This window comes from Scyliorhinus canicula, chromosome 14, assembly GCF_902713615.1.
Source record: "Scyliorhinus canicula chromosome 14, sScyCan1.1, whole genome shotgun sequence".
NCBI classification, from domain to species: domain Eukaryota; kingdom Metazoa; phylum Chordata; class Chondrichthyes; order Carcharhiniformes; family Scyliorhinidae; genus Scyliorhinus; species Scyliorhinus canicula.
In genome coordinates, this window is record NC_052159.1 from 60,962,342 (window position 1) to 60,985,143 (window position 22,802).

At 41.9% G+C, this 22,802-nt stretch overlaps 2 protein-coding genes and 1 long non-coding RNA gene across 6 annotated transcripts in view; 1 reads left to right on the forward strand and 2 right to left on the reverse strand.

Annotated features, from left to right (window-relative positions):
• Positions 1 to 5,785, reverse strand: part of LOC119977444 (GRIP and coiled-coil domain-containing protein 2-like) — a 179,186-nt gene extending 173,401 nt beyond the window's left edge. For both annotated transcript variants that reach the window (XM_038818360.1, XM_038818358.1), the window contains exon 1: positions 5,729 to 5,785. The gene's annotated coding sequence lies outside the window, so the exon portion shown is untranslated. The remainder of the gene's footprint in view (positions 1 to 5,728) is intronic.
• A 142-nt stretch (positions 5,786 to 5,927) lies between these two features.
• The window catches only part of LOC119977451, a 45,620-nt gene continuing 28,745 nt past the window's right edge, over positions 5,928 to 22,802 (forward strand). For both annotated transcript variants that reach the window (XR_005463198.1, XR_005463197.1), the window contains exons 1-2: positions 5,928 to 6,009; positions 21,794 to 21,850. This is a non-coding gene — a long non-coding RNA (uncharacterized LOC119977451). The remainder of the gene's footprint in view (positions 6,010 to 21,793; positions 21,851 to 22,802) is intronic.
• Positions 12,997 to 22,802, reverse strand: part of kbtbd3 (kelch repeat and BTB (POZ) domain containing 3) — a 33,737-nt gene continuing 23,931 nt past the window's right edge. For both annotated transcript variants that reach the window (XM_038818365.1, XM_038818364.1), the window contains one exon: positions 12,997 to 22,576. In XM_038818365.1, coding sequence (XP_038674293.1) covers positions 20,977 to 22,572 — 1,596 coding nt within the window. In that variant the 5' untranslated portion in view covers positions 22,573 to 22,576 and the 3' untranslated portion in view covers positions 12,997 to 20,976. The remainder of the gene's footprint in view (positions 22,577 to 22,802) is intronic.

Here is a 22,802-nt window from a genome sequence, read left to right on the forward strand (position 1 = left end):
TAAATTTAATTACCCAATTATTTTTTCCAATTAAGGGGCAATTTAGCATGGCCAATCCACCTACCCTGCACATCTTTTGGGTTGTGGGGGTGAAACCCACGCAAACACGGGGAGAATGTGCAAACTCCACACGGACAGTTACCCAGAGCCGGGATCGAACCTGGGACCTCAGCGCCGTGAGGCAGCTGTGCTAACCACTAGGCCACCGTGCTGCCCGGACTTTGACCAAGCGATGTGTAACCATAGTCGTCCTTGACAATGCCAGATACCCTGGCAACAATCATCATCCCTCTACACTGCGCCAGTCTGCTGTAGTATCAGCATTTCAACCAACATGAAAAACCAGTGGGTTACTACTGGGTAAAAAGAGTGATGTGCTGACCCTGGTGTGTTAACCCACATCTTGGCAGCATCCTTATAAAAACCTCCAGGCCGACACACAAACTGCATACCATTGTGATGCTTAAGCAATTTTTCTGCTGCCTGCACTGCTCTGGAGGAGCCCTGCAATACTCTCCAGAACTCCTATCACAATTCATTACAGAATACAACATCCTATAGAGTCTTGCGTCATGAGGCATAGCCCGTGCCACAAGGTAAATGGCAACCAGTTGAGGAGGAAGAGGAGGAGGAAAAAGCACAGGCTGTTAGCAATCGACTCATCACATTGTGGGATCAGTGAATGCGACCCCATAATGCAATCTCAATTCCCGATTCTGCATAAGGTTAAACTTTACCCTTTGTGCTTCTGTTAGTACCCATTAACACAGAATCCTCAGGGCCACAATTCTAAAGTAAAAGATGTCTCAAAATATGCATTCCAAACCAACTGTATCAAACCAATGACCCAATGTTCCAGACAAATATCAATTATTCACCCTTGGGGAACATTTAACCCCTCATGTCTGTTTCCCCATTCAATGAGATTATGGTTGATCAGAAACATACCTGCATTTCCCACATATCCTTTAAGCCTTGAGTGAACAAATGTCTAGCAAATCTCTGTTTTAAATTTAATAAGTTATTTATCGTCAACTGCCATTTGTGAGAAGAGTGGGGTCATGTGACTAAATCCTGGGCCCGCAATGCCAGTCGTGGCGTGGATCTCTTGCAATGAACCACTTTGCTCGTACCGGCCATCATCAACTCATGAATCAGTACTCCTCCAAGTTGAACACATCTTGTAGGAAGCACTGAGGGTGGCAAGGGCACAGAATATGCTCTGGGTGGGGGACTTCAATGTCCATCACCATGAATGGCTTGGTAGTACCACCACAGACCGAGCTGGCCAGGTCCTAAAGGACATAGCTGCAAGACTGGGACTGCAGCAGATGGTGAGAGAACCAACAAGAGGTAAAAACATACTTGACCTCATCCTCACCAATCTGCCTGCTGCAGATGCATCTGTCCATGACAGCATCTGTAGAAGTGACGATCGCACAGTCCTTGAGGAGACAAAGTCCCGTCTTAACACTGAGGATACCCTCTATAGCGTTGTGTGACACTGCCACCGTGCTAAATGGGATAGACTTTGAACATATCTTGCAACTCAAGACTGAGCATCTATGTGGTGCTGTGGGCCATTAACAGCAGCAGAATTGCATTCAACCACAATCTGCAGCCTCATGGCCCGGCATATCCTCCACTCTACCATTACCACTAAGATAGGTGATCAACCCTGGTTCAATGAAGAGTGCAGGACAGTATGCCAGGAGCAACATCAGGCATACCAAAAAATGAGATGTCGGACTGGTGAAGCTACAACACAGGACTACTGGTGTGCCAAACAGCACAAGCAGCACTGTTCCTCAACTGTTTCACCATAAAGTCTTTGCTCCCAGTCTACCTTATCTAGTTCTTCTCTCATCTCATTGTAATCTCCTTTGTTTAAGCACAAATACTAGTGTTTGATTTTACCTTCTCACCCTCCATCTGTATTTTAAATTCCACCATATTGTGATCGCTCCTTCCGAGAGGATCCCTAACTATGAGATCATTAATCAATCCTGTCTCATTACACAGGACCACATCTAGGACCGCTTGTTCCCTGTTCCATTACATACTGTTCTAGGAAAGTATCGCAGATACATTCTATAAACTCCTCCTCAAGGTTACCTTGACCGACCTGGTTAAACTAATAGATATGTAGATTAAAATCCCCCTTGATAACCGCTGTACCATTTCTACATGCATCAGTTATTTATTTGTTTATTGCCTGCCCCACCATAATGTTACTATTTGGTGGCCTATAGACTACTCCTATCAGTGACTTTTTCACCTTACTATTCCTGATTTCCACCCAAATGGATTCAACCTTGTCCTCCATAGCACCAATGTCATACCTTACTATTGCCCGGATGTCATCCTTAAATAACAGAGCTACACCACCTCCCTTACCATCCACTCTGTCCTTCTGAATAGTTTGATACCTTTGGATATTTAACTCCCAGTCGTGACCATCCTTTAACCATGTTTCAGTAATGGCCACTAAATCATAGTCATTCACAATGATTTGCGCCATCAACTCATTTACCTTATTCCGAATACTACGAGCATTCAGGTTAAGTACACTTATGTTGGCTTTAATACCTCTGTTTTGAACCTTAACATCGCGATCAGTAACCTCTTCTTCGTTGAATTTCCTCTTAACTTTTCTCCTAATTTTCCTTGTCGTAGAGCCCATATCTTCATGTAACAACCTGCCGCGTCGCTTACCATTTATGTTTTTACTTCCCGTTTTATTCCTTTTAATATTACTGGGCCTATTCACTGAGCTCCCCTCAGTCACTGTACCTTGTACTGTCGCCCTTTTTGATTTTTTACTATGGCTTCTTTGCCTTACACTTACTGCTGTTTGTTTCTGACCCTGTTTTATTACCTTCCGACTTCCTGCATCGGTTCCCATCCCCCTGCCACATTAGTTTAAACCCTCCCCAGTTGCTCAGGGTAGTGTCCTAGGCCCAACCATCTTCAGCTACTTCATCAATGACCTCCCTTCCATCAGAAGGTCAGAATTGGGATGTTTGTGGATGACTGTACAAAGTTCTGCACCTTTTGTGACTCCTCAGATAATGAAGCAGTCCTTGTCCAAATGCAGCAAGACATGGACACTATCCAAGCTTGGGCTGACAAGTGGCAAGTTACATTCGCGACATACAAGTGCCAGGCAATGACCATCTCCTACAAGAGAAGATCTAACCACCGCCCTTGACATTTAAAGAATGACATTACCATCGCTGAATCCCCCACAATCAACATCCTGGGGGTTACCATTGATCAGAAACTGAACTGGACTAGCCACATTAATACTGTGGCCATCAGGGCAGGTCAAAGACTAGGAACCCTACGGCTAGTAACTCACCTCCTGACTCCCAAAGCCTGTCCATCATCTACAAGGCACAAGCCAGGAGTGTAATGAAGTACTCTCCACTTGCCTGGATGAGTGCAGCTCCAACAACCCTCAAGAAGCTTGACACCATTGAAGACAAAGCCGTCTGCTTGATTGCTCTCCCTTCCACAAACATTTAAACCCTCCACCACCAACGAACAGTGATAGCCCTGTGCACCATCTACAAGTTGCACTGCAGTAACTCACCAAGGTTCGTTAGACAGAACCTTCCAAACCCACAACCACTACCATCTAGAAGGACAAGAGCAGCAGATACACGGGAACCCCACCATCTGGAAGTTTCCCTCCAAGTCACTCACCACCCAGACTTGGAAATATATCGCTGTTCCTTCACTTTCACTGATGCAACATCCTGGAACAGCACAATGTGTGTACCTACACCTCAAGGACTGCAGCGATTCAAGAAGGCAACTTACCACCACATTCTGAAGGGCAACTCGGGATAGGCAATAAAGAAATCTGGCCTAACGAGTGACGCCACATCTCGTATGTAAATTTTTTTAAATCCAGGACAAAGCAACCCGCTTCATTAGCACCCCATTGATAAACATTCACTCCCTACACCACCAATGTACAGTTGCAGCAGTGTGTACCATCTACAAAGTGCACTGGAAGAACTAACCAAGACTCTTTAGGTAGCACATTCTAAACAAATGACATTAACATCTAAAAGGACAAAGGCAGTAGATACAAAGAGCACCTGGAAGATCTCCTCCAAACCTCTCATCATACTAACCTGGAAATATATTGCCCTTTCTTCACTGTTGCCTGATCAAAATCATGGAACACCTTCCCTACCAGCACTGTGGGTGTACTTACACTACATAGACTGCAACAGTTCAAGAAGTCAGCTCATCACCAGCTTCTCAAGGGCAATTAGGGATGGAAATAAATGCTGGCCTAGCCACCAAAGCCCACATCGCTTGAATTAATTTAAAAAATCTAATCAGATTCGCCATGCGACACCTACCCGCTACAAATCCTTATTGGCTCACTCTGATCGCTTGAAAATTTCAAAATGTTCTTGATTATCCTTAACTACAGACTTCATCAATTTTCCAACAACACAAGCCAACTGCTCTAAACGGCTCTTAATTTCCTGGTTTCCCTCCCTTAACTTTATTAAATAACAAATGATATGTGCAGTTTTCCAATGATTCCCCAATCATGAGAATTTTGGAAGATTGTGCATTCCCTCAGTGTCCGTCTTCCAGGTGCCCTTGCCGGACTTACTGCTCCTATTCAACGTTACCCAGTGGTTTGAAGAATACTGCTGACTTGCCGTGGAGACTACAAAATCCTTGCTGTATGATTTCATACAGTTCTGAGCCTAGAAAGTGTAGATGATTGCAGTTCCAACAACACTCAAAAAACTTTGACACCATCCAATACAAAGCAGCCCATTTGATCACCAACCCATATACCACCCTCAACTGCCAGGATGCACTGTAATAATTAGCCAAGGATCCTTTCAAATCCATGCCCTCTAATACAAAGAATAAGGGCAGCAGATACATGGCAACAATACCACCTGCAACTTCCCCTCCAAGCTACACACCAACGTAACTTGAATTATATTGCTATTCCTTCAGTATCACTGAGTGAAAACTCTCGAACTTTGCTAACAGCAACATGGGTTCACCTGAACCCCAAGGACAGTAGTGGTTCAAGAAGGTTGCTCCCTACCACCTGCTCAAGGGCAATTAGGGATGGGGATAAATGCTGGCTTTGCCATTGATGCCCAAATCCAAGAATGAATAGGAAAAATGGGCATGGGCTGCAGAGGCCCAGATTAGATGGCTGTCAGGTAATGGTAAGGGGAGAGGTGGGAGTATGAATGCTGTTAACCTGAGAGGACGAGCTGGTTTGCATTGCATGGAGCCACTGCCACTCCACCAGTGATGACATCTCAGCCTCCTAGTAATATGTTGGAAGACAGATTGCTGGACTGCTGTGAGACACTCAGCAGCAGTTAGCACAGGCTACAATGCTGCAATCATGTAAATAAGAAGGCACACAAAGTTTACATGTCACCTGCATTGGCATGGGTTAATCAAATATTGTGTTCTCCATGCCCATTTTTAAGGGAATATCCCATTTTGCCCCAAAGTGTGTTGACTAGACCTAAAACGTAAATTTCAACATGGGTTTTGAGTTATATTGAAGCCTCCAGAATAGAGCAGGAATAAAGATGGAAATCTTAAAACAAAATTTATGGTAATATTTTACTTCAAAGCAAATTGGTAATAGAAGTATTTGCAAAAGTTAAAACTAAATATTAACAATGTTTAAAATATTAGTAAGTGCATAAAACTTTACCTCAGCTTGGAATAAATATAAGAATCAGTCTGCTGTTCACACAGAATGTTGTTATGCTGCTAAAGGACAATGGTAGAAACGTTGTATTTGTTGCTTAGCATAATAGTTCCAAGATGGTGTCATAATATATACTGCTGATGATGTCATAAAACTGTTTATGACACCATATTAAAAGTAATTTACAAATATTCATCAGCCGTTGAACAATAATGGCTATAATTAGTATCATGGTTATGGCACTGAACTAACAATCCAAAATCATGCAGTGAAATCCTACCACGGTAAGTTGTGAAACTGAATACAATAACTTTGATGATGATTTGTCGCAAAACAGCCTTAGAAGCTTCTGGATTGTTGTTATAGCTCAACTAGTTCACTAATATCTTTCAGGGAATAGAATCTAACATCCCTACCAAATCTGGCCTCCATATGAATCCAGCCTAATATTATATAGCCGACTGTTAATGATTTGTGAGATGACCTAGTTACCAATCAGAGATAAGTGAACAATCACCAAAATATTTTTGGAAAAAGCAACTCCGGAATCAAAATAAATCTAAAGGAACATGTGCCCATTCATATTACCACTTTCTGGCTCCATACCAATTCTGGATTCTCAGGCCGTAGGTCAAACGAGATGAAGGGAACTTCCTGCGGATCACTCCCCTGAAAAATGAATTAGCACTTTTCCATGTTGAACATTACCTGGAGGGTGCCATAAGGCAATAAAGGGCACAGAATAGTCTCTGGGTGGGGGACTTCAATATGTGGCTTGATAGTAGGAGCACTGCTGACCAAGCTGACTAGGAGCGAGCCAGACTGTACAGGCATCATGTGATGTGCAAATTAATACAAATAAATATTCTTATTCCTCCCAATAGATTACTCACAAACCTTGATAGCATCAAGTATTAATCGCTTCTGTCACCACCACAAGGTCATCCCCCATCATGTAATGGGGCATTAATATCAAGTAACTCATGGGACAGACTTGCCAGGCTAAAATTGGGCCATGGGCTATTAGCAGCAGCAATTGTATACAACCACAACACTATGAGCAATGCATCTTTCACTCCTTGATCATGATCAAGCTAAGAATCCAACTCTGATTCAATATTGAATTTAGAAAGGCATATCAGGAGCATCATACCTTAGAATGTGACACCACCCTAACGAAGTCAGTGTACAGGGCTACATGCAAATAATCATGCTATTTCATCAATCATTAGGCTGTAGTCAGATCTAACTGACCCCATAATCAATGGATTAGATAAAAGCTCTGTAAACCCATCACATCCAGTTGAGAATGCTGATGGACAGCAAGGTAATTAACAGGAGTTGGTGGCTGAATAAACATCTCTGTCCTCAAGCAGGGTAGAGCCGAACACATGAGAATAAAAGGCTAGTCTGAAGTGTTTGCAACTGTCTGGAAGCAAAAGTGTCAAATAGATTATCTTATTATGCCTCCTCCTGACATTTCCACCATCATAGGTACCACTGTCCAGCCAAATCAGTTGACTCCACTGATATTAAGAAGCATGCAATTGCATTGAACACAGTGAAGGCTACAGATATTGGTAATGTCCTGGATAAAGGCCCGTGCACCAAAATTAACCATTTTAATGTTTTCCAGTACAGCTGACACTGGCATCTACCTAACAATGTGAAAAATTAAGCTAGCATGACTTAACCACAAAAATGCATTAATCAAACCAGGTTAACTCATGTCCTATCAGTCCCTTCCTCATTATTAGTAAAACGGTGGAAGGAGTCAGCAATAATGTCAGCTATGGCACACTTGCCTATGAATCATAAGGTTCTAGGTTCAAACCTCTCCACTCTGAGGCTTCAGCAAGAAAATGAAGGTTTGACACTCCAAGGGAACATTGCACTTTTCGATGAGACGTTAAAGTGAGGCCCAACTCCCTGTATGGGTAGATGTAAAAGTTCCATGACACTATTCTGGAATATGGCCCGTTATTTTATTTTTGCCATTGTAACCTCTTTCCCGTCCCATTGAAATTTCACTCTCATACTATGCATGCAATGGGATTCTGTTTTCATCAGTTTACCCTTCCAACTATTTGCTGACCCTTACCCATCTTCCAATTCAGGTCCTCAAACTTTAGAAGGAAATGAAATGAAATGAAAATTGCTCATTGTCACACGTAGGCTTCAATGAAGTTACTGCGAAAAGCCCCTGGTCGCCACATTCCAGCAATACAGGAGGAAGAGGACGTCATTTGTCCAGTACTTTTTTTCTTGAATTCTTTATGTAATGCAAGGGCAATACCCATGAAGTTGAATTGTTTGATTGCTGTCAGATAGCGGTTGTGAGGTTTGGGAAAGATAGATAAAGCGACTGGATAGGAGAAGAGAAAGAAGCATGAGCATTTGTCATCAATGAGCCTGAGAGCTCAGGTAGCTGACAGAACTGCTGGGCTTTGCTCATTCTTTGCAGGCTAAATTTATTCACCCCCTTCTTCTTGCTCCTCCTCTTGCAGCTCCCAGCATTTGTATCCTATCCAAGGTGAAGTTGTTGCATGATGCAGTACACAATTAAAAAGTTGAGCTCTCACTTGGGCTTTTTTGAAGCATAAATGCAGATCTGTCAATGCATCAGAATGTTATTTGGAGGAGCCTGCTGGTCAGTTGTGGGACAGGAGTCTCATTTTCAAATAAATCATCACAGACACAAATGGAGCTGTTAGTGTAGAAACAACAACTAAAAAAAGTTACAGTGGGACAGTGAAGCTTGACTTTTATTTTATTGCCCCATCCTTAAAATTTAGAAATGTAGCAAACTTAAGAACACAAAATATAATGCATTCATTAACTTTATTAATCACAATAAAACAATTATGTATATATATATATATATTTTAAAAATCAGCATTACAATAATGACAGTAATAGAACATAGAACAGTACAGCACAGAACAGGCCCTTCGGCCCTCGATGTTGTGCCGAGCAAATGATCACCCTACTCAAACCCACGTATACACCCTATACCCGTAACCCAACTACCCCCCCCCCCCCCCCCAACCTTACTTTTTAGGACACTACGGGCAATTTAGCATGGCCAATCCACCTAACCCGCACATCTTTGAACTGTGGGAGGAAACCGGAGCACCCGGAGGAAACCCACGCACACACGGGGAGGACGTGCAGACTCCGCACAGACAGTGACCCAGCCGGGAACCGAAACTGGGACCCTGGAGCTGTGAAGCATTTATGCTAACCACCATGCTACCGTGCTGCCCTTGAATATTTTGCACAACTTCTGTTGTTGTTATTCTGATTACACAACTTTCTGAGTAGGCAGGACTGTTATATTAAAGATATACCCATTTACGTACCCATCACCATTTACTATTTTCTTTTCTTCTTAAAATATCCACCTCAGATCTCTGTGAAGATCAAACCCACTTCCTGAATCATTCGAGCACAGCATTTGATGGCTTAGGAAAAGAAAAACTCTTAACACCGCACATAGAGATATCTAATGCTAGACCATGTTATGATCCTGATCTGGCAACATAGTGGTTAGCACAGTTGTTTCACAGCTCCAGGGTCCCAGGTTCGATTCCCGGCTTGGGTCACTGTCTGTGTGGAGTCTGCACGTTCTCCCCCTGTGTGCGTGGGTTTCCTCTGGGTGCTCCGGTTTCCTCCCACAGTCCAAAGATGTGCAGGTTAGGTAGATTGGCCACGCCAAATTAACTTTAGTGTTCAAAATGGTTGGGTGGGGTTACTGGGTTACGGGGATAGGGTGGAGGTGTGGCTTAGGTAGGGTGAAGACTCGATGGGCTGAATGGCCTCCTTCTGCACTGTAAATTCTATGATTCTATGGAAGAATAACTCAATTAACTAGCAAACAAAATCTAACGAGACTTCACAAGGCAAAGATCCTGCCTGATTAATTTTCCCAATTTTTTTTTTTGAGGAATTGACATCCCAAATGGAATGTGAAAAGCTTTATAATTTTGTATATCCAGATTTTCAAAAAGCCTAAGACCCTGCCACAGGCTGCAACATATGCTTAAACATGGCTTGTCTGACATCCAGTATTGGGTAAGCAGACATTTCCACTAACTATTGGCACCAACAACTACTTATATTTATATAATGCCTTTAATGTAAGGAAACACGCCAAGGCACATTATAGGAGCACTATAAAACAAAGTATTACACTGAGTCACATAAAGAAGGTATTTGGGAGGGTTTGGCATGTTTAAGGAGTAACTTAAGGAAGGAAAGTGAGGTAGAGAGGTGGAGATTTGTCAGGAGGATATTCCAGAGCTTGAGACTTCGGCAACTGAAGACATGTCTCCCAATGGTGGAGCAAGTAGAATTAGGGATGCTCAAGAGATTAGATTAAAAAGCCTCATATATTTCAAATAGTTGCAGGGCTGGAGGAGATTACAGAGATAGGGAGGGGCAAGACCATAGTGGGATTTGAAAACAAGAATAAGAATTTTAAAATCAAGACTCTGCTTGACTGGGAGCCAATGTAAATCAGCGAGTTTAGGGATGATAAGGGAACAAGACTTACAACTTACCACTGTCCCTGGTTCTTATCATCAACTCATTTCCCAGATCACTGATTCCATTCTTCTTGCTGGCAACAGAATGGAGCTGGATCACACCCTTTGCAACTTTGGTGTTGCATCTGACCCTGACAACTTTCAACCACATATAGAACATAGAACATAGAACAGTACAGCACAGAACAGGCCCTTCGGCCCTCGATGTTGTGCCGAGCCATGATCACCCTACTCAAACCCACGTATCCACCCTATACCCGTAACCCAACAACCCCCCCTTAACCTTACTTTTTAGGACACTACGGGCAATTTAGCATGGCCAATCCACCTAACCCGCACATCTTTGGACATATCTGCTCCATTACCAAATTCACTACTTTGACCTCTGTAATAATGCTCAAATCTGCCCCTGTCTCAGCTCATATGGTGCTGAAAATCTCATTTATGTCTTTATTACTTTGAAACTTGACTATACTAATGCACTTCAGAATAGCCTCCTACCTTTCCCTGCATGAACTTGTGCTCATCCAAAACACAACTGCTCATAGGCCAACACACATCAAATCTCAGTCATAGAAATTATTTTTTTGTTTGATGACTTACAGTGGCTCCCAGTCAGGCAAGGCTTCACATTCTAAAATTCACATCATTGTTTTTAAATCTCTCTATGTTGTGCTCCTCCGTCTCTGGAACCTCCTCCAGCATAATAATCCTTCAGGATTTCTGTTCTCTTCCAGTTTTGGCATCTTGCACATTCGCAATGTTAATCTCTTGCGGTAGCCATGCACCCAACTAACTTGGCACTAAGCTCCGGAATTCACTGCCCTAAATTTCTCTGCCGCTTTACTTCACTTTTCCCTTAGGTCAAGATTTTTGTCATCTTTCCTGATCTCCTTCTGTGGCTCTGTGTCAAATTTTCATTGCTAAGGCTCTTGTTGAATGCTTTAGGCTACCTTAGTGTCAGACTTGGGTGAGTTGGTAGTACTCCTGTGTTGAAGTTAGGTGAATTTGAATGCAAAAATTGAGAGCTGACTCTCCAGTGCCAAGGGACTGCTGCATTTTCAGAAATGTCACCTTTTGGATGACTGCGGCGCTGAGGACCCGGGTTTAAATCCCGGCCCTGGGTACTGTGCGTGTGGAGTTTGCACGTTCTCCCCGTGTCTGCATGTGTTTCACCCCCAAAACCCAAAGATGTGCAGGTTAGGTGGATTGGCCACGCTAAATTGCCCCTTAATTGGAAAAGAAAAATTATTGGCTACTCTAAATTTATAACAAAAAAAAAATCTTTTGGATGAGACTTTAAATCAAGAGCCTGTCTGCCCTCTCAGGTAAAATACCTTATGGCACCATTTAGAAGAAGAGCAGAGGAGTTATCATGGTGCCCTGCGCAATACTTATCCCTAAATCATCATCAATAAAACAGATTATCAGGTCACTATCATATTACTATTTGTGAATGCTTGCCATGTGCAAATTAGCTGCCCGCATCTCAAATTGCAACAATTACTACACTGTAAAAGGCTTTGAGATGTCCTGTAGTTTTGAAAGGCGATATATAAATGCAAATTGTTGTTGCTTATATCAATTGAGAATTTCACTTAAAACATTAGGCCAAGCACATTTTAATTTATAATCTTTGCTATAACATTTTGTTCCATGAAGCTGTCTCTAGCCCATCTATACATATTTGATTATTTCGCTCCTAGCATTAGCAATACCCAAGTTCCATTTAATATCTAGGTAATTATTAAAATGTTACTCTTCCTAGAAGTACTTTTTCCTTCCATATGAAATAGCATTCAATATTAGTCTGCTACAAAATCATACCAACTGGTTCCCTCATCTAACAGTCCAAAGACATCCAATCTCATGTTCTGCCTTTCTTGTACCTTTAATGTAACACTCAATGTGAAACAAAATTCTTCATCCCTTCCACCTCTGTCCCTTCTGAAAAAGGAGTACTGGCCGTAGCCTAATTCCAAACAAACAAAATGTTGTACTATATTACTAAATTAGGACAGCATAAGTGATAAGGCTGTGAAGCCTGGTCAAAACATACCGCAAGTCCAATTTTAGTCACAGAGATAGAAGGGATGCAATGCATTCAAACCTTGGAGATGATACAAAGAAATTACCAGATTTCTAAACTTCAACTGACTGGATTATGAGGAAAGGTTAGAGAAACATTATTCCATGAAAGGACATGACAGAGAGGACTTTAAAAATATTAAATGATGCAGAAAGGAAAATCCAGTTAACGCCTTCAAAGTGCGTCACTGAATAATGACAATGAAAGACAGGTTCAAACTGGTGTAAGCCAAATTTGGCAGATATCAGGAACCTCTACAAGCGGAAAATGATTACCACTTGAAATAGCCTTGCGAGCAGAGTAGTGCAGATTAAAGTCTTGGAAAACGTTGAATGGAGGATCAAAAAGATACTAGTCATTTAATGTCTAAATGCTTTTTAAATTTTAGATTTTAAAAAGGTGGTGCTGTAGGCTTTAATTGCCACTGGGTGCCTTTAGAACACTTTGAAATGCTCTCTGCACAATATTTTTAAACATATTAGTGCTACCTATATACAGGAAGTGGGTTTCACAACTTATTCAACTTCACCATTTTAACAAAGATTACACTGCTTATACACAAATGCATCAAGGTACAATCCGAAGGTGCTTCACAGAAGGTGTTATCAGAAATAATTTACATTGCTTACACATCATTTGAGTCAACGGACATTTATTTCAGCTGATATTTGCAGGAGTATTCATTATAAATCAGTATAGATTGATCTGAAAATGGCTACATTGCAGAATATTATCTTCTAAAATTGGGTTAAAAATATATACACAGCATATTAAATATTGGACCTGGTAGCTTGATTGGCAAAAGTCATAATAAGAAAGGCAGTAGCATAATCCTTATATTCTGCTGCAAAGTTTAGAGTGGGTCAAAATAAAAACAGTTCCATGCTTGCTATTACATTCAAAGGCCATATATTGCTGTTGCTAAAAACAAACACATACGAATATAATTTTATCAAGTGTTTACTTTAAACTCTGATTAATCTTTTTACATTTCTATATCAAGCATAAACCTGGGCTTTACATTTTCAACTTCAGCAGCTTATAAAAGTATTGCCTATTGCTATTGTACATTCCTATCCTATCTAGAGAGCTATTGCATTCATACATATGAAAGGAGAACGTTCACCAGCTTTCAACTCCAAATGCATTATTTCTGCAATTTTCTTCAGAATTAAACAAATTAAATTTATTTTTGGGAGAAGAGATAGCTCCCATTTTATAGCTGTTTAATCATTACAAAATAAATTAAAATGAAATGTTAGCTTGAAATTTATCTTTCCACAGTTGTTTATTCAGTGCCTCACTGTATAATAATCCCAGAAAAAGGAATTTTGTTGAATAGTCGAGTAACAGTTAAAATGTTGTCTTCATGTCCCTTCTGGTCAAGGTTCAATTCCAAATGCTGATAATCTCTGAAATTTGCCATTCCTTCAAGGTGAAGACTATTTTTTATTTTTTTAAATAAATTTAGAACACCCAATTCAGTTTTTTCCAATTAAGGGGCAATTTAGCATGGTCAATCCACCTACCCTGCACATCTTTGGGTTGTGCGGGCGAAACCCACGCAAACATGGGGAGAATGTGCAAACTCCACACGGACAGTGACCCAGAGCCGGGATCGAACCTGGGACCTCGGCGGCGTGAGGCAGCAGTGCTAACCACTGCGCCACCGTGCTGCCTAAGGTGAAGACTATTGCGAATGTTTGACCATATTGGAAGAGGAACGTCTCTCAAAATTCTCTTCCCTTGAACATGGAAACACTAAAGTGCACCTTATAGACAAATATTGCTGTCTACTGACTACAAAACATTTCCCTTGATGTAATTTTCAGCTCCTCCTCCTGCACTCTTTAAGGAGTACACATGCTCATGACATTTGCATTTTGTTCAATGAAAATTATGTATATGTCTAATCGCCACAAAACAAATCACAACACTGTGTTTCAAAATCACCCTGAAATTGTGATTTTCATTCAATTCCATTTCGAACTACTTGGCTTGAATTTCCACTGGAGTTCCCAGATTTACCACTGCAAATTTGGGGAAAATCTGAAGAAATGGCCTAAATGATACTTTACAGTTAATGTGGAATTCCATGAAAGCTACAGCATGAGAGTAGAAGAATTCCAAGCACAGTTTCAACCACGTATACAATGAGGGCAGCCTTCACTTTTGGCAGAGGGAGGAAAAAGCTAATAGTAGCCACTTGTTATACACCACATTGACCCCCGCACTCTCTCCCTCCTCTCCCCCCACCCACACCCACCAAACGTTCCTATCCTTTGAAGAAAATGGCCTGCCTGAAAATAGTGCCAGAAGTCAAAGATAACTCCAAACCTGAGCTCATCAAAATGTTGCTGCCTTTACCTAACACCACATTTCCTCCAGCTGTCACCCTGTGCTAGCTGTTCAATATTGGCTACTTGAGAGACAAAGCCTTAGTTTAAAAACTGTCATACTGCTTTTCAAATCCCTGACTTCCAAATCTGTATTCTCCTCCAGTCCTATTACATCTCCCCCCAAGGTACAAAGATAGTACAAGATTGAAATTAAAATTGGGGAGCTATTAAAAGGTTCATTTGCAAGCCTTAATAAGTCAGGAACCCTCATGCTCATTAAAGTGATTTGCTTGCATTCTTGGAGCTTTTGAGGTTATTATGCCACTTTTTCCATATCTTGATGGAACTGAGAGCGCTATGTTTCAGCTGAAATGTACTGTATACCCACTTAAATACCCAATCCCACATTAAAAGTCATCTACACTATTTGAACAAATCCATCCACGATGAAAAATAAATCTCCATCCACTGACACTGATGCCACCTACCAATGCTGCACACAGTATAGATCAAATGCTGAATTTTCTCCTCGGAGGTGGGAATCAGGAGGCAAATTGGTTCAATTTCAGGTTGGGAATTTGCCTCCGTCGACAGCCTGCTGGGAAGCAAAATATTCCAGGGATTGAGGCCTTAATTGGCCTGGAGATGGGTTGTCACCCAAAAATCAGGCCTGAGGCAGGCCAATTCCGGAGCAGGCATGTTAAAAGACCCACCTCCATTCCATCCCGTTTCAGGATGCAAAATCTAAGCCCATGTCTTGGTTTGCTAACATCAGAATTTTGAAGCTGGCAGAGATAATGGAGACCAGGTAGAGTTCAGTACATTTCAGCTGAAACATAGCTCTCTCAGTTGCTAGTGACAGGGAGTCTTCCTCTTACTTCACCCCACTCCTTGCTGACGGGGCCTTTCTTGTTGAATGATGGAATGATCAATTTCCTACCCCTTTTGAACTGCTTAATTTTGCAGGTCACCTCACACCATAGCACTGTAAGGCACTCTTTATGGTCTTGAGAGAAGAAATCCCCCTCAATATTGTCCACGCACTGAAAGCATTTCTTGAGCACAACAATTCTCTGCTTTACTTTTGCTGTGGTGTTATGGCCTACAGTGTTTCTTTGTTCACCTGGGTCACAAACTGTGATTAAATGTATTCCTGGAGGTTTCATCACATGACTTGCCCCATGCTCCAGCCATTCGTCAGCCAACACAATCATCCTTGTGATGTACACCGTTCTAAATCCCAAAAAGATGTGCTTGTTAGGTGAATTGGACATTCTGAATTCCCTCTCAGTGTACTCGAACAGGCGCTGGAATGTAGCGACGAGGGGGTTTTCACAGTAACTTAATTGCAGTGTTAATGTAAGCCTACTTGTGACACTAATAAAGATTATTATGCCAATTGGAAAACAACATGACTAATTAGCTGATTGGATGATGCTTGACAGCCAGCCAAGCAGTCTTCTCCCCCACTTTCATCAATGTTATATCTGACAAAGAACAATGTTGAAAAACATGAAAGAAAAATCATTTTTAATATGCTGATGATTTTCTCCAGGATTGCACATAGTAATGTCCTGGAGATTGATCTTCAATTCATGGAGATTCCAAGCCAATCCTGGAGGGTTGGCAATCCCAAGCCAAGGACTGAATGAAGCTCAAACTGGTGCCAATCAAAGCTACAAGAGGTATGGCGAAGCCCAGGCTGCAGAAACCAGAGGTGACCACACATTCCAGGAAACCTGGAGACCACTAATGTTACACATGCTGCATTTGTACTCCTTCATACCCACACATGCTGTGGCTGGCTAACCCATGCTATAAATAATTGTTGGTGCATAACATATAGTTTTCTTTTGTTGGCCAAGCCAGAATCATTATCCTTTACATCAAAGCAAGGATGTGGGCTTGCCCTGTGGATTGGATTTTGGATTGGATTTAGCTTGCTTTCTATCCCATTTGGACTGCTAAGTTCCATGCTGGTGCTTGGGAGGGATGGACCACTTCTTCTGGAGGGCTTTTGCCCTCTATGTCTTCTCTCCTAGGATCTAAATGACGGGAAGATTGAAAGGAAGGGGAAAAATGTCAGCATAGTCTAATAGGTTATGTAATAGATAGCTGGCAGCACTAAGCAACACCAGGATACCACGTTGATTGTTAAAGGAAAAGAGGCACTTTGCTGAATGCTACCTCCAACAAGGATTAGTATGCCTTTCTCCGCCTGTGTGATGACCTGTATGGAGGTAGACATTGATTTGAATGACTGAGGTTCTTTTCCTCTTGTGCCTTAGTTTCTGCTCCAAAGTAATTTGGGGTAAGTTAGTGTATATCGCATGTGAGAAGTATTTCAACTTCTATGCCTGGTGTGAGAGAGAGAGGAGTAGCAAGAAGCATGGAGGATTTCATTTGCATGAGATTGGCTGGAGTAAGAAGTGTCTAAGCAATTGGCAAAAGCATGAAAAGCCGCCCATTTGTGACCAAATGAACAAAGACAGCTGTTTATACTTATGCCCACTGGGATAACAGCAGCAGCAGGAAGTGTGATGGACACAGTGACTTGCTGTGATTGGAGAAGGAAGAAATGGAGTTGGGAAGAGAGCACTTTAGAGTGCTATTGACAGATACAAAAAAATTAATGTTGCAACAACAAATGCGGAAAGAAAAATCTCATCCTTGGCATTCTTGACATCATTGAATCTCATGGTCTGAACCCATATCCTTAGGATGATGCTATAGGGATTTGACAGCTTCTACCATGTCATGTGGGCTGCTTGCTCAGTTTAAGGACTTTGAAGCCATTTGATGGGAAGAAAACCTGTCTCCATAGCTTCAGCTGCTCTAACAGGATGACCAACACTGTGCCACTCGATCAAGAGTCCATGACCTTGACATCTTGTTCAGCCTTTAAAAATTTACAGAACCGGCCCAATTTCTTCTGGGTGAAAGGACATGTCCCTTTATGGGGTGTATTTACCCTTTAAAGTACTTGCCTGCATAAGCATTCAAGAGTTACCTATGACTGCTGTAATGTGTAGTTAGCCCACCAATTACATGCAAATGAGGCCTGACCATCAAAATTACCCAGGCTTTCTGTTCAATCAAATGACTGGACCAATGTTCACACCAGTCGCACAAAATCAGTTGTGAAAATTAACTCTGTAGTGTTTCAAGCCTAGGAACATAGAATAGGCCATTCAACTCATCATGTCCATGGCAGTTCTCTGTAAAAACTCAGCTACTTCCACTATCCTGCTCCCCATAGCCCTGCAAATTTTTGCTCTTCAGATATCCAATAGCCTTTTGAAGGCCACGATGAATCTGTCGCCACCATCTCTCAGGCAGTGTACTCAGATCTCAACTGCTTCTCAAAAGAAGTTTACCAATATCCTTAAATCAGTGTCCTCTGGTTCACAATCCTTCTGACAATGTTTCCCTCCCATCTACTTTCCAGATCTCCCATGATTTTAAACACCTTTCAGATCTCTTCTGGCCCTTCTCTTCTCTAAGGAGACCAGTCCTACCTCTTCAATCAACACCCATTACTGAAGTCCGTACTTCCGAGAACTATTCTTGAAATCTTTTCTGTACCCACTTTAAAGTTTTCACATCCTTCCTAAAGTATAATGTGTTGTCTATAATGGAACATAATATTCTAATTGAGACCTAACTGGTGTTTTATAAAGGTTTACCACAGTGCCCTTGATTTTGTACTCAATGGGCTGGATCCTCCATTATTGAGACTGTGTCCCCATGCCGGCGTCAAAACTGTGGAGTTTTACTCCTGAAAATCCTGGAAAAAAGTGACACGAATGATACATAACCCTGCAGGGGGCTAGCAGGGACCCAGAGTAAATCTCACAGCTTTTCCTGCAGATACGGGCCCCCGCACTTTCAGGTCAGAGGCCGCGCATACACACGGCAGCGGCCTCGCCGTGCCCCATGGCGGACTCAGACCACGGAGCTGGACCCGAAAAAGAGACCCCCCCGATCGGCCGCATGCCCTGCCCTCAAACCCTGAACAAGCACTCCCCGGCAGCCTATAAGGCCCCCTCTGGCCTCCGATCGTCTCGCTCCTGACCAGGGCGGCCGCGGATCGAGTTCACAGATGCCACGTTAGTACCCCGCCCGGCAATACCAGGTTAATTCCACGCCATCTGGAACACAGCCAGTCGGGGGCAGAGGATGTCTGAGCGGGCCAATGGCAATGGCCCCCGGCGGCACGGCGTATTACCCGGTGACGCCGCCTTTCAGTGCCCGGAGAATCACTGGACCGGCGCCAGGCCGCGAGTTTGCCGTCAGGGTGCAGAGAATCCAGCCCAATGTCTTTATTTATAGGGCTAGCGAGACCAAATATCTCCTATGAGCCTTAAGTACTATCCAGTGATCTACACTCTGAACTGCATGCATAGACAGTAAGAACATAGGGGCGGCACGGTGTCACAGAGGTTAGCAGCACTGCCTCAGAGTGCTAGGGACCCGGGTTCGATTCCCACCTTGGGTGACTGTGTGCAGTTTGCACTTTCTCCCTGTGTCTGCGTGGGTTTCCTCCGGGTGTTCTGGTTTTCTCCCACAGCCCAAAGATGTGCAGGTTAGGTGGATTGGACATGCTAAATTGCCACTTAGGGTGAGATTACAGGATGAGGGATAGGGCCTTGGTAGAGTGGTCTTTCAAAGGGTCGGTGCAGACTCAATAGGTCGAATGATCTCTTTCTGTACTGTAGGGATTCTATGATAAGATCATAAGAAACAGAAGCAGGAGTAGGCCATTTGGCTCCCTAAAATTGCTCCGCCATTCAATAAGATAATGGCTGACCTGATTGTGGCCTCAATTCCACTCTCCTGCCTGCCCCCAACAACTCTCAACTCCCTTGGAAACTAAAAATCTATCGAACCCAGCCTTCAATATATTGAATGGCCCAGTCACCATCTGAGGTAAGAATTCCAAAGATTAACAACAATCTGAGAGAAGAAATCCTTCTCATCTCAGCCTTAAATAGGAGACCGCTTTTTCTGAAGCTGTCCCCGAGTTTTAGATTCCCTCACAATGGGAAATACCCTTTCTGCATCTACCCTGTCAAGCCACCTCAGAAACTTCTGTTTCAATAAGGTAATCTCTCAGTCTTCTAAACTCCAGTGAGTATAGGTCAACATGCTGAACTTTTCCTCATTGAGCAACCCCTTCATCCTAGGAATCAATCTAACAAACCTGCTCTGAATTGCTTTCTGTGCAAATATATGCCTCCTTAAATGAGATGACCAAAACTACACACACAACTCTTAGGTGTGGCTACATCCATGCCCTGACAGTATTAACAAGATTCCCCTATTTTTATGCTCCATTCTCTTTGTAATAAAGGCCAAAATTCCATTTGCCTTCATAATGACTTGCTGTCCATGTATGCTGATATTTTGTTATTTATACAACAACACTCGGATCTCCATGTAGTGCTGTCTTCTGCAGTCTCCCTTCATTTATATAATATTCTGCTTCTCTACTCTTGCTGCCAAATTGGATAATCCCAAATTATACTCCATCTGTCAATTATTTGCCCACTCACTAACCGCATTTCCCTTTGCAAACTGTATCCTCCTCATAACTTGCTTTCCCACCTATTTTTATATCAGTGGCAAATTTGGCTACAATATACTCTTCCCTTTATCCAAGTCATTAATACAGGTTGTAAATAGTTGAGGCCCCAACACTGGTCCCTGTAACATCCCACTAATTAGTCTGCCAACCTCAAAATGCCACATTTATCCTGACTTTCTGTTCCCTGTCAGTTAGCCAATTTGTTATCCACGTTAATATATTATCCCCAACCTCATGAATTTTTATCTTATATAGTAACCTTTTATGGGGCACGTTATCGATCGCCTTTTGGAAATTCAAATACACATCTATTGGTCCCTCTTTATCCAACCTGCTTGTTACATCTTCAAGGAAATCTAATAAATTTGTCAAACACAATTTCCCTTTCATAAAACCATGATTGATTGTACTATGGAAAATGACAAAAGGATTAAGTTAGGCTGTAATGGCAGTACTGTCAAATAGTTTTCCAGTATTCACCATCTCAAAGTCAGGATGAGAAAAAGACACTGGATGAGGAAGCGGACAACTACTGTGTTTATGGAACAACTTTCATGCCTTTGGAATAAGGTGACATTATTTTGCGGAGAAAAGGTTTAACTTGAAACCGAATAATTGTTTGAAAAACAAATATAAATAAATAGTTGGGGCTAAATAGAAAGCTATTTATCACCAATTAAAAATGGACATTACAATTGACTTTTCCAGGGATCCCTATATCGGTTAAACTGAATCACCTGACAATGAAACTCTGTTAAAGGCCTGGGCATTGGTGATACTTCCTCCCATTCAGATCTGCTGCTGTGGTACACCTGTACTTCATCTGTGATTTCATCAGGAGCATAATCCCCACCCAAAATATAAATCTTGTCTGAAATCCCAATAGCCCCTGCATTGAAGCCTGCACACTCAAATGAGCCCTCACCTTTCCAAACACAGGTTTCTGGGCAAAAACTGTAGACTTTGTAAGTAGAAAGATCACAGATATACAACATGCAATTCACTGGGACAGCTTTCACAAGAGTAGCATGAAAAAACTGGCCAAATTCTGCAACAAGTTCTGACCATTGATCAGAGGATACATTGTACTTGAAGAAACAATCTAATGATGGATTGAAGATATCAGCTATTTCCACCTCAGATCCAAGAACGTAGATAATGTTGTTGCAAGCACTGGCTTCTGGATAGTAAATTCCTCTTGGCAAATGGCTCACTGATCTCCATTCTTTGGTAAGAGGGTTGTAGGATTCAACATTTAGAAGACTTCGGATTTCTCGCGCTCCTCTGGTTTTCCCACCGATTACAAAAAGCTGATCCATTGCAATAACCGATGTGTGCATGGTCCGAGAGCTTTTCATTGATGAAATAGAAGAGAAATTGTTTGTCCTTGGGCAGTAGCACCATGTCTGGTCAGTTGCATCATGACATCTTTCTACAATGTGTAATCGTATAGATTTATTGCAGCTAATCTTACATCCTCCAGTAATAAATATTTTTTCTCCAAAGGTAACCAAACTTGACCCTGGAAAATCAATAATATTGGTAGCTGGCAACTCTTTCCAGGTATCGCTTTCAATGTTGTAGCAAAATGTATGCTTAATCGCACCATTTTCTTCAGTTTTGTGAACAAATATGTATTTTTCTGTTGTGGATGGTCTTGCATCAGGAAAGAGCCCATTAAACTCTTCAAGTTTATCAAGAACAGCACAAATGGATTCCATGCATTTAGGATTATTTGCTAGTAAACTTTCAGATCTCATAAACTCCTCCAGAGTTTCTTTGGATAGCTGATGCAATCTCACCAGGTTAATCATATGAGGCAAATGCTTTTCTCTCATGTTAACATCATACTGAGTCCACTGAAGAACAGCATTCAAAACAGTATCCTCATCAGGGACATTCAATGCATCTGCTTTAAGACATTTTTCTAGCTGTCCAGCATTCATTTCTAAGAAATCATTTGCTTTTAACAGAAGAGAGAAGTGTTGCACTACAAATATCAAAGCATGATTGTACAAACAAGTAGAACCATAACCCTCAGACAGGGACAAAAGTTGTAAGCAGTTGGTGAGGTCAAGCGTTTTGATGAGAAAATCGCTGCAGGCTTTAGCTAGCAGGGTCACTTGAAGAAATGAGGACATCTGAAAGAACATTTCAACATTGGTCTCAGAAATCTCTGCATGCCCTGTGTAAGCAAAATCCAGAAATGCCCTCACAGCTTCCGGAGATAAATTCGTGATTTTTACACTTCCATCGTCCCTTTCCCTCATGTGAACTTCAAACATGGCTCTGCAAGGCAAACAGTAACATAACTACTGTCTTTACCAGGTCATTACAGAAATTGTGAATCTTAAATGTTTCTTACATTATTTGAAGCTTCTATTTGAACAATACTTAATAAACAATATGGTCCAATTAGGTTTTTCCAAACTACGTTTTGGGCAAGTTCTCTGCAAGTGTACAAACATGAATATTTTTTTCCTTTAAAAACTCAAAACATATTTAAGCACGCCAT